This window comes from Lepus europaeus, chromosome 6, assembly GCF_033115175.1.
Source record: "Lepus europaeus isolate LE1 chromosome 6, mLepTim1.pri, whole genome shotgun sequence".
In the NCBI taxonomy this organism is placed as follows: domain Eukaryota; kingdom Metazoa; phylum Chordata; class Mammalia; order Lagomorpha; family Leporidae; genus Lepus; species Lepus europaeus.
This window is the reverse complement of record NC_084832.1, coordinates 114,559,350-114,575,306: the sequence shown is the minus strand read 5'-3', so window position 1 is coordinate 114,575,306 and position 15,957 is coordinate 114,559,350. Positions and strand designations below refer to the sequence as shown.

The 15,957-nt window shown below is 36.1% G+C and overlaps 1 protein-coding gene across 8 annotated transcripts in view; it reads left to right on the top strand.

Annotated features, from left to right (window-relative positions):
- The window catches only part of C2CD5 (C2 calcium dependent domain containing 5), a 91,879-nt gene that overhangs the window by 14,207 nt on the left and 61,715 nt on the right, over window positions 1-15,957 (top strand). For 5 of the 8 annotated variants that reach the window (XM_062194932.1, XM_062194930.1, XM_062194929.1 and 2 more), the window contains exons 5-9: window positions 3,008-3,103; window positions 4,034-4,189; window positions 5,992-6,190; window positions 9,754-9,905; window positions 15,082-15,167. In XM_062194932.1, the coding sequence (XP_062050916.1) occupies window positions 3,008-3,103; window positions 4,034-4,189; window positions 5,992-6,190; window positions 9,754-9,905; window positions 15,082-15,167 (689 nt within the window). Of the gene's footprint in view, window positions 1-3,007; window positions 3,104-4,033; window positions 4,190-5,991; window positions 6,191-8,551; window positions 8,799-9,753; window positions 9,906-13,319; window positions 13,512-15,081; window positions 15,168-15,957 lie in introns of those variants that run through there. The other 3 variants (XM_062194933.1, XM_062194934.1, XM_062194935.1) reach the window with 3 other exon arrangements.

Here is a 15,957-nt window from a genome sequence, read left to right as displayed (position 1 = left end):
TCACTAATTTTTTTGTTTTGAAAATGAAATTATTTTAAGAAATTGCATATGTTAACTTAATTATTATGACTTTAGAAGACATGGGAAGTAATTTTTTACAGTTCCCAGTTTTAATTTTTAACATGGCAAGTATTGATATGACCTACATAAACAAAATCTCTTGGAGGTCCTTAGTCATTTTCTTTTTAATATTTATTTGTTTATTTAAAAGAAAGAGCTAAAGAGAGAAAAGGAGAGACAGATCTTCCTCTACTGGCTGACTCAAATGTCTACAGCAGCTGGTCTGGGCCAGGCCAAAGCCAGAGCCAGGAGCTCAACTCTGGTCTCCCACACGGGTAGCAGTAGTCCAGTAAGTACTTGTACCATCATCCCCTGCCTTGCCAGAGGTGTTAGCAGGGAGCTGCATTGGAAGCAGAGCAGCTAAGACTCAAACTGGCTCTCTGATATGGGATGCAGGCATCTCAAGCAGCAGGTTAACCTGTTGCGTTATAACACTGGCCCCTCCTCAGCCATTTTTAGGATTGTAAAGGGATCCTGCAAACAAAAAATCTGAGAATTGCTAGACTAAACATATAATATGTCTTTAAATTGGTGAAGGGACCTATTCAGAACTGGTGCTTCTCTTTCCAACCTTGTATCTTTATGTCATTTTTTACGTTTTTGGGCTGGCAACTCCATTGATAGTAGTTTATTATAAGAAAATAATTTGCTGGCTGGTGCCGTGACTCACTTGGCTAATCCTCCACCTGCGGCGCCAGCACCCCAGGTTCTAGTCCTAGTTGGGGTGCCGGGTACTAGTCCCAGTTGCTCCTCTTCCAGTCCAGCTCTCTGCTGTGGCCCAGGAAGGCAGTGGAGGATGGCCCAAGTCCTTGGGCCCTGCACCCGCATGGGAGACCAGGAGGAAGCACCCGGCTCCTAGCTTTGGACCGGCGCAGCACCGGCTGTAGCAGCCATTAGGGGAGTGAACCAATGGAAGGAAGACCTTTCTCTCTATCTCTCTCTCACTGTCTATAACTCTCTGCCTCTGTCTCTGTCTCTGTCTCTAACTCTGCCTGGCAAAAAAAAAAAAAAAAAAATTTGCTGACAATCACATATGTTTAATGTCATTTATGTTCCATTACTTACTAATGATTAAAATGGCAAAATAGGGTGAAAATCAGGATTTACTTAAATTAGACATATGTAGACCTTAGTTATGCAGAAGAGAAAAATGTTTTCAGAAAACAGTATCATTGGGAAATGTGTATGATTTGTTATGAAGTACAAAGATCAGATTATAGAACATTATACGTTATCCCAAATTTGTCTAAAAACTAAAACGTTGCATATATGCAGTATCACTAGAGAAATTAAAAAAGCATATGATAAATTTTTTTGTTCTTTTTTGTTTTTTCCCTTTTTTCTACAGTGTATGTGTTTTACCTTTGTAATCAGGAAATAAAAATCAGCCAAATGTTATGTTACCAGTTAAAAAAATAGATGCTGAGGGAGCAGACAGTACTGTAGCACAGCGCATTAAGTTGTCCCTTGGGATATCTGTAATCCATATTGGAATGCCTGGATCAAGTCCTGCTATTCTGCTTGTGTTCTAGCTTCCTGCTAATGTACCCTGAGAGCAGCAGGTGATGGTTTGAGTATTTGGTTCCTGCCATCCACATGGGAGACCTGGATTGAATTCTGGCTCCTGTTTCAGCCTTGGCTGGCCCTGACTGTTGTTGTCATTTGGACAGTGAAGCAGTAGGTGGGAGGTGTCTACCTTTCAAATAAAAATGAAAATAAACTAGATATATTAAGAAAAAAAACATTCTGAAGAAGTAGTCTGGGCTTGAATTAAGGCAATACCTATAATAAATGAGTGAATTTTCTGAACATTTTGTATTAAATATTGTTTTTAGTTGATTCAATGTTTATGGACCTTTTGTTAGTAACATAATCTTACTATTTCAGTAGTGAAATTAGTAGGTGCTTTTCTTGGACAGTTTCACTATAAGTATCAAATTGATGTGGAATCAGGATAGTCTAGTAAAAATACCTAGTGATTGTTTAGAGGTAAGTACTTATCATTTTTATATATTTGGGCATGTTCTGAAAACCCTTACTCTTGGGATATTTTTAGTTAGCTTATTTTAATTTATATTCATTGAAAAGAATAAAACTTATTTTGTGTTAAATCAGATTCTTGCATAGTTAAGAGTATATGTGCTGGGATAGGGGTCAGCACTGTGGTGCAGCAGGTTAAGCTGCTGCCAGGGATGCCAGCATCCCATATGGGCACTGGTTGGATTCCCCGCTGCTCCACTACCAGTCCAGCTTATGTGCCTGGGAAAGTAGTGGAAGACAGCCCAAGTCCCTCGGCCCCTGCCACCCACATGGGAGACCTGGAGGAAGCTCTTGCTTTAGCCTGGCCCAGCCCCGGCCATTGCAGCTATTTGGAGAGTGAACCAATGGATGGAAAATTTATCTCTCTCTCTTTTTCCCTCTGTAACTCTGACTTTCAAATAAATAAATAAGTCTTAAAGACAAAAGTGTATGTGTTGGGATCATGAAAATCTAACCTTCAATCCTGCCTTTGCTACTTAAAGCTATTATTAATTGTTTCCACTGTAAAATGAGGTTGATAGTAGTACGTTTTTGTGTTAATGTGAGGACTGTGAAATACTGTATGTAAAGCATTTAGGGCATCTTCTGTCAATGCTGTTGCTACCACTATTAGATTTATCATCATCCTCATCTTTGATTGAAATGGAACTCCATTCTGGTTAGTCTTGGTTCAGATAACTGGAGACTTGTGGCAAAAATGCAGGTTATTCATTCTCTAATGCATACATGTTCTACTTCAGAAAATAGAAGAATCTAGTGAGTATGAAAATGATTAAGAAACAAAGCTAGCTTTACTGATTGATAAGTTATATAAATTATTTAAAAATCATTAATTGACACTTATTTGCTTGCTTACTTCCATGTTATTTTCTGAGGCAGAAACTTGATTTTCTTTTTGCAATTATAGGTATCCGTGGGGAAATCAATGTAGTTGTCAAAGTAGATCTCTTCAATGATTTAAATCGGTTTAGACAGTCATCGTGTGGAGTGAAATTCTTTTGCAGTAAGTAAATATGTTGTTGTATTCACTTAACGTTAATATTCTTAAATATGGGAAACAAATTAATATTTCAGAGGGTTAATAAAAAGGGTGGTTTTTGTTGGTTTTAATGCCAGATAAAATTGTTGATTTTCCAGAAACAGTTATTGTGTTTGAGAGTAAATGGTATCTAATATTATTGAGTTTATAGAGCTCAATAGCCAAGCACTGGTGCTGTCCCACATTACACATGCTCCTATAGGCATGGAATCATTAGAACTCTGAAGTACAGGGTCTGAATTAGGCAGTTCTGGGCGACACATAACCAGCCAGTACAGGTAGGGTTCATACAAAGTAGCTGAGTTAGTGTTAGTATACAAGCATCTGTTTTAATTAAATGACTCTGCTGCATAGTGTGTTCACTACTGAATCAGTTGGCCGTTTGGGCATGGATTATTAGGGACTGTAGCTCTGTGTGACTCCTCAGATTATGTTAGGAAGATAAAGCTGTGATGTTTGAGGCTGCAGCATGCAGCATACAGGAGAAATTTTCTTGAGAGCTTTGTATAATTAAAGAGCTTTAAGATTTGTTATCTGCTTTGCACCTGTTTATAAAATAATCAGCTGATCTTCTGATTTTTTAAACTGTATTGAATATTATTTAAGGTAGTCTGTAGTTATTTTTCAAATTATTTAAGTCCAATTTATATTTACTGTGCTAATGTGAGAAAGATGAGAGACCTTATTGAAAGAAAATGATTTTTTTGTAAGAATAAAATAGACCTCACATGACTATGTAATGAAAGTGTTAGTATTATAATTATATTGAGATTGTCATAGTAGAAGTAGTCTTGTGTTATCTATCCAAAAGTTGAGAATGTACATACACATTTTTTTAAAAATTGAATTTTACGTTGCAGTAAATAAGGCATAACAGATAATTTGTTTTAACAGCAACATCTATTCCAAAGTGCTATAGAGCTGTGATAATTCATGGATTTGTAGAAGAACTTGTTGTCAATGAAGACCCAGAGTATCAATGGATTGATCGAATTCGCACACCAAGGGCATCAAATGAGGCCAGACAGAGACTCATTTCTTTAATGTCAGGTATTTAAAAACAACAAAAACAAAATAAACTTTAGTACTGACTGATGTAATGCTACTAAAATTTTCACTTTCCTCTGACATGCTACAGAAGTTTTACAGCAAGGGCTTTGATTGTGAATGTTTCCTTGCCCCTGACCCCATCTTCCAGAACACAGGTGCATTGCCCTCTTGTAAGAAGTGGAAATCCGAATCAGCAGCCTGTAGTTCCTTCCTAACCAGGTAGCAGAGAGAAATTGTGTTATGTCCATTAAGTGGGACAGTGGGAAGAGTCTTGAGTGAGAAGGTTCAGGAATGAGCCCTGAGCAGGAAACTGGAGTCTAGTTTTCCTCCCCATAATATGTGTTTATAGTCTGAGCTTAGACAGATCATCTGCCTCTCCTCCTGATTGTGTTCAAATGCTGCCTTCTCCCAGTCCTTTCCTGAGAACTTACTGTAGCTCCCTCTACTCCTCCTGTCAGTTTCCTTGCCAATCTTACCCTATTACCTTTCTTTGTTTTTCTTCTAAGAACTCCTAAACCACCTAAACTTTATAATTATTTGTATGTGAGTAATTGTATGATTTATATGTATACACTCAGGGATACATATACAGAAGTATAAATGTTACATTTATATTTAATATAGTATTTGTGTTCTGCGTATTTCTGCTTATGTACTTATAAATTTAATTGTAGTGTCTATTAGAATTGTTTCTATATTCATATTTTTATTATTTAATATACTGTATAATATTTAATTTGCTTACATATGTAACTTTTGGTTTATCCCACAAATATGTGAACTCCACTAGATTGGGAGCTTTATCTTCCCTGTTCACCCCTGTGTCTCTACTACTTAATAGAAAGGAGGAATGTCAGCACATGGTACAGAATCCAGAACAGTTTTGTAAATGAATGCATGAATGAATGACCCTTACTTGCACATCAATAAAATGCAGCTAATGATATCTTACCTCTCTGAAAGTCAGTGGCTGGACCAAGTAATTATTTGTTTCCTACAAATGCTAAAAATTTGATTTTTTTAAAAAATTTTTTGACAGGCAGAGTTAGAGAGAGACAGAGAAAAAGGTCTTTCTTTTCCTGTTGGTTCACCCCCCAAGTGGCTGCCACGACCTGCACGCTGCACTGATCCGAAGCCAGGAGCCAGGTGCTTCCTCCTGGTCTCCCATGCGGGTGCAGGGCCCAAGCACTTGGGCCATCCTCCACTGCCCTCCCGGGCCACAGCAGAGAACTGGACTGGAAAAGGAGCAACCGGGACAGAATCCGGCACCCCGACTGGGACTAGAACCTGGGTTGCTGGCGCCACAGGCGGAGGATTAGCCTAGTGAGCCATGGCGCTGGCCCAAAATCTGATTTTTTTTTTTAAAGATTTATTTGTTTATTCACAAGGCAGAGTTACAGAGAGGCAAAGGCAGAGGCAGAGAGAGAGAGAGAGGTCTTACATCCACTGGTTCGCTCCCCCAAATGGCCTAAATGGCCAGAGATGATCCGATCTGAAGCCAGGAGCCTGGAGCTTCTTCTGGGTCTCTGACATAGGTGCAGGGGTCCAAGGACTTGGGCCATGTTCTGTTAGTTTCCCAGGCACATTAGCAGGGAGCTAGATCAGAAGTGGAGCAACCTGGACTCAAACCAGCTCCTGCCTGGGATGCCAGCACCTTAGGCAGCTTTACTCACTACACCACAGCGCAGACCCCAATCTGTTTTTTTTTTTTTTTTCAACCTGTTTTCTGTTACTGTCATAGCAGTTAATTGTGTGCAATGTAGAGATAGGAAGCAAGAATGAGTTTTTTTCCCTTTTTTCAGGTGAATTACAAAGGAAGATTGGTTTGAAAGTCCTTGAAATGAGAGGAAATGCGGTGGTTGGGTACTTACAGTGTTTTGATCTGGAGGGCGAGTCTGGGTTAGTGGTGCGAGCCATAGGAACAGCGTGCACTCTGGATAAATTAAGTAGCCCAGCAGCATTCCTTCCTGCATGTAATTCCCCATCCAAAGAAATGAAGGAGTAAGTATGAATCAGTGAGATTGTTCTTATGGAGATTTTTATCTTTCACTTATACATTTTCATTTGATTTGAAACATTTTATTAGCATTGCTCAAAATACATTTTTTCCTATCATGATTTTTCTTAGATAATTTCCAGAATTTTAAAATGTTTGTTATTCCTGACATTTTATTTGTGCTTCCTTCATGTGAAACTCAATATAAAATTATTACAGATTTTTAGATACTGTATTTTTAAGGCATAAAATGATTTTCCTGCATTGGGTGAAATTTTACTTGTTTTCTAAGGAATGCATACCGCCCCCCCACCATGTTAATCCAATTATACTTACTATTGACACGAAAGCAAGAAAGACTGACTTGTATAAGAGTCTGAAACTCATATGTCTACAGAGGCCCTGCAGTTTATGCAAGTTAGATTTGAAACATTTCTGGTCCTAAACATTTTGGATAAGTGCTTTTCAACATGGAGTGTTTGAAATAAGATTTTTTTTTCAACATGGAGTGATTTTTTTCAACATGGAATGATGTTTCTGTCTTAATGACTGGGGGCAGCAATAGATTCTATTAGGAACTAGAAATGCTGACAGTCCTACAGAGCAAAGGACAGCCCTGTACAGTAAAGTCTTACTCTGTCCTGACTGCCGATAGTACTTCATTGAGAACCACTGATCTGCAGATTTTTCTAGATCGAGTTGACAGACTTTTTCTGTAAGTTGCTACATGGCCTAAATAATTGAATTTTTCCTGATGCTGTGATATAATTCTGCCATTATAGTGTGATCTCAGCCATGGACACCATAAAGGTGTTTGTATGAGGCACTTTTATGCAAGGAGACTAATAGAGTTAGAACTCTAAGAGTATGTTTGAGTGATGCTCTCATCTGAATTTTCATCTTATGTTGTGATTTGAACATTTCACAGTGTTCATTTTATTTTACCACTATTAAGGTGTGTTCTAGTTTGTAACTTTTTCTTTTAGATGTTTAATGTAACAAGATATAAATCTTTTTGGTGCTTCCAGATGAATTCTCTTCGTAGTATAAAGTGTTTTCAATATGATTTATTGCTTCCCTACTTAAGAAAAAGTCCTTTTCAATACACTTTAATCAAATTACTCGTGTGCACAGCACTCATTGTTAGACTTTATAAGTCTGAGGATTCTTAGCCTTTTTCTCATTTCAGCAGAGACATACAAAATGAAAAACTTCTGGTTGGATAACAGTAGATCACCAGTTTGATTGTTACCAAATTTTAAATGTATATTAGCAACAAAATCAGAACCATTTGTCATATTATAAAATCAGTACTATTTTTGGGAAGTCGTCTTTGGACCCTAGGGAAAGCCATCTGGCTAATTCATGATAGCTCACATTTGCACCATGATAAATTGTGATTGGTAGAACTGTTCCCTAGGCCATCAGTAGTCTAGCAGTGAGAGAGAGAAGGTCAGGAAAAGTTGGCCTGCCTTCAATTTCACTTCTAAAAAAATGAAGATATGATGATGTGTTTTATATGGTTGCTTCCCCCCAGTATACACAAACAGAGGCTTTCTGTGGTGAAATAATTGCTAATACGAAGTCCAGCACTTTTACATAATATTACCTTCTTTACCCTGTTCAGTGAACCCGTTCAGCCAAATTCCTTCTGGAAAATTTTTAAGTGTTATATGTGAATGTGTATTTGTGTATTTGATCTCATTATATTTATATACTCACATAGATGGGGTCCATTGAAAGATATAAGTAGGTTTCTTAACCAAATTTCAGTTGAGAATGCAGTTCATATAATACACTGTATATGGGAACTAGACAAATTTACATGGCTTTAATAATGTGTTTAGAACCAGCATGCTTCTGCTTTGTTTTGTTTCCACTGCACCCTGGTTTTAAGCTGTGTGTTTCATGTTTTGAGATACTGAAATGTATATATTTGTTTATATCATTCAGTTCCCTCATTTTTCTTGATGCTGTCCTTTTTCATATTCTTAAGTATCCCTATCTTAAGATACCAGACACAGTTATTAAACTTCATTTATAGAGAACTGTAATTAATTATATTAGCGATTCATCTCAGTTTTAAAGGTAATATGAGATTATATTTGACTTTTCACTTATTTAGGTGTTCCTCCCCCAATAAACTGTATATAAGTAAATTCTGCTGTCATGAAAATAGTAGCAAATACGTTAAAACATTTTAAAATCCAAATCTTAGTTTTTTTTATCTAATTTAACTCTTCTGCTTGCTACTTTTCTAATTCATAGTCCTAATTTATTAACTCAGTCATTTCAAACTATAACTATATCCTAACAAATTAGTATTTAGATATTCTTTTTTAACTTCAACTAGTATTTTGCATGCTGTGGCTTAAAAAATAAGTTCTCTCCCCCAACTAAAGCTCCTTCAAAATTATTTTAACATAACTTTGCAATCTGTTGTATGTATTGTTTTCTTTTCTTCCACTTTGACCACAAATTCCCCCAGGTCTCCGCTGGTTCATCCTCCAAGCCATGGATGCCGCTCGACTCACAACAGCCCAATTCACACTGCTACTGGCTCACGACTTACTCAGAACTTCTCTGTGTCTGTTCCCACTCTCATCTATACTGGTACGAGACTGCTCAGACTCCAGAGCTGGGGAGAGGCAGGCCACGGGCAGAGTGGCTGCAGAGGCAGGCAGGCAGGTAGTGTAGGCAGGTACCATGAATCTTTGCTTCCTCCTTTTCTTACTCCAAGTCCAGCAACAATGAAGAACTTCCATTTTTAGCCACCATACAGGCTGTCACTAGATGGAAGTGCAAGTGTTCTTCCCGCTTCCAGAAGTCTCTTCCACAGATCTTGTGAGACTCCTATGCTGTGTATGTATACTGTGAATGTTGAGGGGAATCTTCCAATGTGTATTTTTATATTTGTTCAGAAATCAAATTGAAGAGATTCTGAATGAAATCGCTTCCAAAGCTTCTATTTGCTGATTTTCTTTATGTACAAAACCGGATACAATAGGGTCTGTTTGATTCTGTGGAAGAGAGCTTTTGGACAACAGGTAAGCAACAAGTCTGCGTTAACGCAGGGGTTCGTTTTCCTCTCTGCTGTGTTTTCAGCTGTGGCACTCTTGATGCTGTGGGATAAGGAAACATGTTTTTTTTTCTTTTGAAGATACCTGTGTGTGCAAATATAAGAACAATTATAAATATTTGCACACACCAGTTGAAGCCATCATTTTTCCTTTCGTAATTTAAAAAAGCATTGTTGATTTGAAAATATTTTGTCATATTTTTCTTTGGTTTATTTCTCTTTTTAATAATTTTTACCCCCTTAGTCCATCATTTCATGCTTTTTTGCTTTTTCCCTTGGCTTATTAACTGTTTCAATGCAGATAATATTTATCTGGAGATGATGAGTGGTTAAACAGCAATCGGTTGTCTTTGGCCTCATTCCCAGCTCCACACTTAAGAAATGACTGCTGGCCCTGCCCCAATACTTTCCTGGTGTTTGGATCATGCTGCCAACCGCCAAGCCCTCTGGCACATGACTGCTTAATATTTCTCCACCTTCTTCTGGCAGGATTCCCTTCAATGAAGATCCCAATCCCAATACTCACTCATCAGGACCCTCAACCCCTCTGAAAAACCAAACTTATTCCTTTTCACCTTCCAAGTCCTACAGTCGACAGTCCTCTTCTTCTGACACAGATTTGAGTTTGACACCCAAAACTGGTAAGGCACTTCCACCCACCTTTTGTTCTTTTTTTTTTTTTAGAATTTGTTTCTGTTTCTTAACTAGGTTTCCATCTAAATCTTTCCTTCTGTTTTTGGCAGTTAAATTAAAAGATAATGTGAATACTAGTTATTTTTAGTCACTACCAATAAAATATGAAATTCTTGGGTAGCTCAAAAAATTACCTTGTTTGGAGAGCTACATTTTGTTGATTTAATCACACTAAGGCATAATGCCAAAGTTAATTTATCCATGTAGACATTTTTCATTTCATGTTCAAATTTAAAGGAACAACATCTTTAAGCATTCCAATAGGAAGAAGCATTAGAAGCTTGCCATCAAATTCCTCATGCAGCATGAGCTTTTTTGGATTCATTGTTTTTACCTAGTTCTGAATTTCATTCTAAGACTTTATTATGAAAAACTTCATAACAACTAACATGGTTATATTGGTGTGCATATATCTATTACCTTGTTATTTTAAATATTTGGTTTTGCTAATCTTGCTCTCTAGGTTAAAACATAGCATTTTAACTTATTCATTAAATTTATAATTTTTATCCTATTTTTATTTTGATGAATAATCTCTAGGGATTTTCATAAATATATTTTGTAAGAAAAAGCTGATTAAAATTAAATTAGTTCTTTACTCCTTAAAACAGTATTAATTCATTTAAAGTATTAAATTATTACTCTTTAGAATAAAAAGAAAAAATAGAAAGCTTTTGATTTGCATTTTCTATAAATTTTATCTTATAGTCTTCCATCCAGTTTACTAAAGCACAGTTTTTATTATTTCTAATTTACGTCCTTGATAACTTTATTTTTGTGTTAGAAAAAATTTATAAAATAATACCAGATGTTGTAAAAACAATAAAAATAAGTCTAAATCACTTCTACTTCTAAAGAAAGCAGCTTTTCAAAAAAAACTGTGGGCTTAATTTCATTGTTTATAAATGTAATCATGAAAAATGAAACTATGGTCACTATCTTATCTTTTTCTTTTTACAAATACCATCAGTCCTCTTTGTCTGCAGGTTCCACATTGTGGATTCATCTAAACACAGATTGAAATTTTTTTTAAATTTTTATTTGTTTTTAGTTTTTTTTGACAGGCAGAGTTAGACAGTGAGAGAGAGAGAGAGAGACAGAGAGAAAGGTCTTCCCTCTGTTGGGTCACCCCCCTAAATGGCCTCTGTGGCCGGCACGCTGTGCCAATCTGAAGCCAGGAGCCAGGTGCTTCTTCCTGGTCTCCCATATGGGTGCAGGGCCCAAGCACTTGGGCCATCCTCCACTGCCTTCCCAGGCCACAGCGGAGAGCTGGACTGGAAGAGGAGCAACCGGGACAGAACCGGCACCCCAACTGGGACTAGAACCTGGAGTGCTGGCGCCGCAGGTGGAGGATTAGCCTATTGAGCTGCGGTACCGGCCTGAAATTATTTTTTTGAAAATTGTGTCTGTACTGAATTTACAGAATTTTTTGTTGTCATTCCCTAAACAATATAGTGTAGCAGCTATTTATATAGTATTTACATTGTGTTAGGTATTACAACTGATCTAGAGATTGCATAAAGTATATAGGAGTTATAGATAAGTTCTAGGCAAATACTGCGATACTTTGTGTAGGAGTCTTAAGCACCTGTGGATTCTGAATCTGCAAACGTCCTAGAGCCAGCGCCCCTCACATACCAGACTTCTTTTCCCTAAGCTTTCCAGTAGGCAGTCAGTTGTATTACCAGTGAAAACTTTATCTTCTAGCTCTAAATTTTTAGGTTTTACACATTCATTTATAAGTATATCATTCAAATGTATTTCTACATTTGTAAGCTACCTCTAAATATTTATTTTGCCTGTACTTTTTCCCTACCTCAACAGTTAACATGTTTTTAATGCATTGACCTTATCGTGAATCCTTAGCCAACCTCAAATAGTCCTGAGGAACTTGGCTGTTTCTCATAGATATTTAAAATGGTGGCATTGTAATAGTTGTCTGAAAATTTCTAAGGCTGTAGTTTAGCATGTATTTCCTGGTTTTCATTCATTTAATTTACTTGTATGTAAAAACCAGTGTCTTGAAGTAGTGAGAAGAGTTAAGCTGGTTATAATTTATGTATTACATATAAAGACTCAAAAATAGGGTAAAAATAATAAAAATTAGACTGAGAAAGATGTTTTTCTGTTTATAGTTACAGCTCTCATTTGTTTTTCTGATAGTTTAAAATTTTCATTTAAAAATTTCCATTTTTATTTGTGTAGATTCTAATTTTTGTCATTTTACCAGGCTTTATTATATTTTTCCCAAGTACTCAGCTAATAAGAATGGAGCTTTAGAATGTTAGTGTTGGAATAGTGATTTGACAGCTGTCTTAATCTAAGTGTTAACATTTTTAGGCTGTTAACCAGGTATAGTTTTTGTGATCTGGAGGGTATTGTGACCCTTTAGGGTACTCAAATCTCCGTAAATGTAAATGGTACCAGGATCAGGTGAAAGCATTGAAAGTTTTAGAGGGCAGAAAATATTAACATCTATCTCAAGGCTGAACAGAAAGAAGTAAATATATATTTAAAATTCATATTGACAACTGTACCTAATGTGGTGCCAAGTATTTCATCTTTTTGTGTAGGTATTCAATTCTTATACCCATAAAAGCTCTTTTAGTTAGTAATACTTTAAATAAATGTTACTCTTTAAGGCAACAAGTTTCAGGCTTTAAAAGTTGACAATGGGGGCCGGCGCCGCAGCTCATTAGGCTAATCCTCTGCCTTGCGGCGCCGGCACACCGGGTTCTAGTCCCGGTCGGGGCACCGATCCTGTCCCGGTTGCCCCTCTTCCAGGCCAGCTTTCTGCTGTGGCCAGGGAGTGCAGTGGAGGCTGGCCCAAGTGCTTGGGCCCTGCACCCCATGGGAGACCAGGATAAGCACCTGGCTCCTGCCATCGGATCAGCGCGGTGCGCCGGCCGCAGCGCACCTACCGCGGCGGCCATTGGAGGGTGAATCAACGGCAAAGGAAGACCTTTCTCTCTGTCTCTCTCTCACTGTCCACTCTGCCTGTAAAAAAAAAAAAAAAAAAAAAGTTGACAATGGGGACATTTAACCTTAAAAACTCTTTAGCACAAAAAAAGAGCGGGTATTTTAAATAATTTGAAATCAGTTGAAAATCATTAGAATGGCATAAAGTCTTAAGATAATGATTTAAATAATTTTAATGCAGGCAAAGTTTGTAAAAGTTTTGTTAACTTTCAGACTCAGCTGGACAGATGGTCTTGCTGGTGACGTCATAACACTGAGTGTAATTTGTCTGTACATTTTGAAATTCATTTTTATTGTTATGTTTTTGCTTCATCATTGGTTTCCTTATCCTACATTTTCTGATCATCTGAATCTGCATCTCTTTCTGCTACTTTCCTCTACAGCATCTTCCCCACAGGGACCTAGGATTTACCTGTGTCCCAGCTCCCCCTCTCTGTCTTGTGGTTCCCTTCATCTTAAAAAGTCCTGTCTCCTCCTCTCGGAATCTAACCTTGCCCCTCATCAGTCTAGCCTTGTCAGCCCAGTTCTGAGGAAAAGTGTTTCTTTCAGTGAAGAGCTGTTCCTGGCTGCTTCTGGTAGGATCAAATTATGTCAGCTTTTTAATCCGTATATTTTAAGTCTCCTTAAAAAATTAATTACTTTGTACTGTAAAGAACTATTGAATATGTTATATAGGATGTATTTATTTATTTTCTTAATGGTAGAGCTAAATGATCAGAATTTGTCATATGGAAATCATTGGGGGTTATTGGATGGATAATTATGAACATTCCACCAAATTATTTTATATGTAAAAACTCATTTGTCTAAGGCCATAGATACATGTGGATATTCCCAGTAATTATTTAGGATCTTATTACTGGCACTTCTGGTTTAGGAGCTGTACTTTCTTTCCCTTCATACCAACCCATTCACACTGGATCTGTTCCATCCTGTGGCTAAGCCATATGGTTACATTAGTAAATTATTCTGTTTGAATCAGTTCAAGTCTCATTTTGATGATATTGTTTCATTACCCATTTTTTTTCTGTCCATTGCATTAATTATCAAGTTTTCCTGCTATATTTTCTGATATTTCACTTATCACTACAAATTTATATTTTATTTTGTGGCTTTTAATATGCTTCATATAAAGATCTAAGTTTTATTTCTATGTTTAGTATTGTATAGTCTCTAAGAATAATGTTTAGGTTACTGTAAGAAAAATAAATTCCTTTTTTTTTTAAAAGAACAGATGGGACTATACACATGCTAACCTGTTTCCTTATCCAAGAACAGCTAAAATTGTGAAAGTAAATTAGTTCCTTTTTAAATCATTGTAGTAAATTTGACTAGTATGTATTTTCAGTTTTGAAAGGGTGGGATTAAATCTAGTATGTAAAGCACTGACTTCTCACCTGGCCCCTGCTTTCTATATTTCTTAGATCCATAGTTGTCTATTGTACTTTCAAAACCGTAAAATAAGATAGGAAAAGAAATTTAAAATTAAGCTTTAAAAATACATCTAAGAGCTTGGGAAATAGAATTCTTTCATCCATAACTGTGTACATCTGTGATGTGTCTATTACATGTCTATAATTTTTATTTCATTTTTTAAAATTTATGTTGACTTTTGTGAATGAGTATTGACAGGTATCAAAACAATGCTCTTTAGTCATATTTATAAATGGGAAGTTATCAAGAAATGTTTGATTATATTTCAGAATTGCCTAAAGTTAGTGTTTTTTGGAGAATTTTGTATTTTAAGTGTGCACAATTAGTGCTTTTCTTCTGTGTTTATTTTTAATCACATGTTTACTATTTCTCTTATTTCCTTTAATATTCTTAAAACTGTTAGTAAAGTAAGCAACTGTTGTTATCTTGTTTGTTTTTTTTTTTAATTTGGAAGACTCAACATTTAAAAATAGAATATTATACAAAGATTCATCACCTTAACATAATTTTTTGGACAAATTAAGTCCAAATCTTGCCTCTAAAGAAAACTTTGTGAATGAAATACAGTAAAATAGTTGCAATCCCAGAATACTTTAGATATTTGGATCATTTTATAATATTCTGACTCATGTTTATAAATATAAATGCAATTAAACTTTCTGTTTCTATAGTTGTCGTTTTGGTTGTTGTTTATGTACTGATGTTCTGTAGGAATGGGAAGTGGTAGTGCTGGAAAAGAAGGGGGGCCATTTAAAGCCCTTTTGAGACAGCAGACTCAGTCGGCACTGGAGCAGAGGGTAAGATCCACTTGACATTCCTTATTATTGTCCTGTCGATACGACCTTATTATCTTGTGCTTCCATGGACGTCTGTACTTTCATGAACTGTTTCTGATCATATATTTGTAATATCGCAGATTTGAACTCTGGAGCATATTTAAGGTTTTAAAGTTTTCTTTTTAATGAATAATTACGTGATTTGGAATGATTCTATATCTCTTTTTGTTTTGTCCTCCAGTCTATTAGGAGTATTCTTTTTGGAACTACTGATTGCACGATGAAATCATTTTTGGTTTTCTATTATGTTTATAATATAGAAAAGGAAATGACAGTCATTTTTGTAGAAAAAGCATTTAAGTAGCCTAAAAATAATTCTATAGTGTATTTATTTTGTTGAAATTGTTTTTTATGACTGGCCAGTTTCTTTAGGTTTAAGAAATGCACATATTTTATGTTTTCACAGATTAATATAAATAATGTGTTTCTGTTGATCTAATACTTTAATTTTAATCATTACAAATTTAGTATTTCATTGCATTTATTTAGTAGGAAAATAAGTAGTTACAGTTTTTGGATGATTTTTCTTCTTTTTTTGTTTTTGTTTTTGCTTTATAAACTTCATTGCTAAGGGAGGATCGCCTCATAGGTTCTGTAGAAGGCGGGTATGTTCCTGAACATGTGTGAGAGCCTATTTCTTGTATTGGAAGCTTTTCTAGTTTTAGTCCTGGTTATTTAAGTTTTATTTAAGCTTTTAATAAGTGTTGTCAGCTTTTTTCTTTTCATAATGCTCATTTGTTTGTTTGCTTGT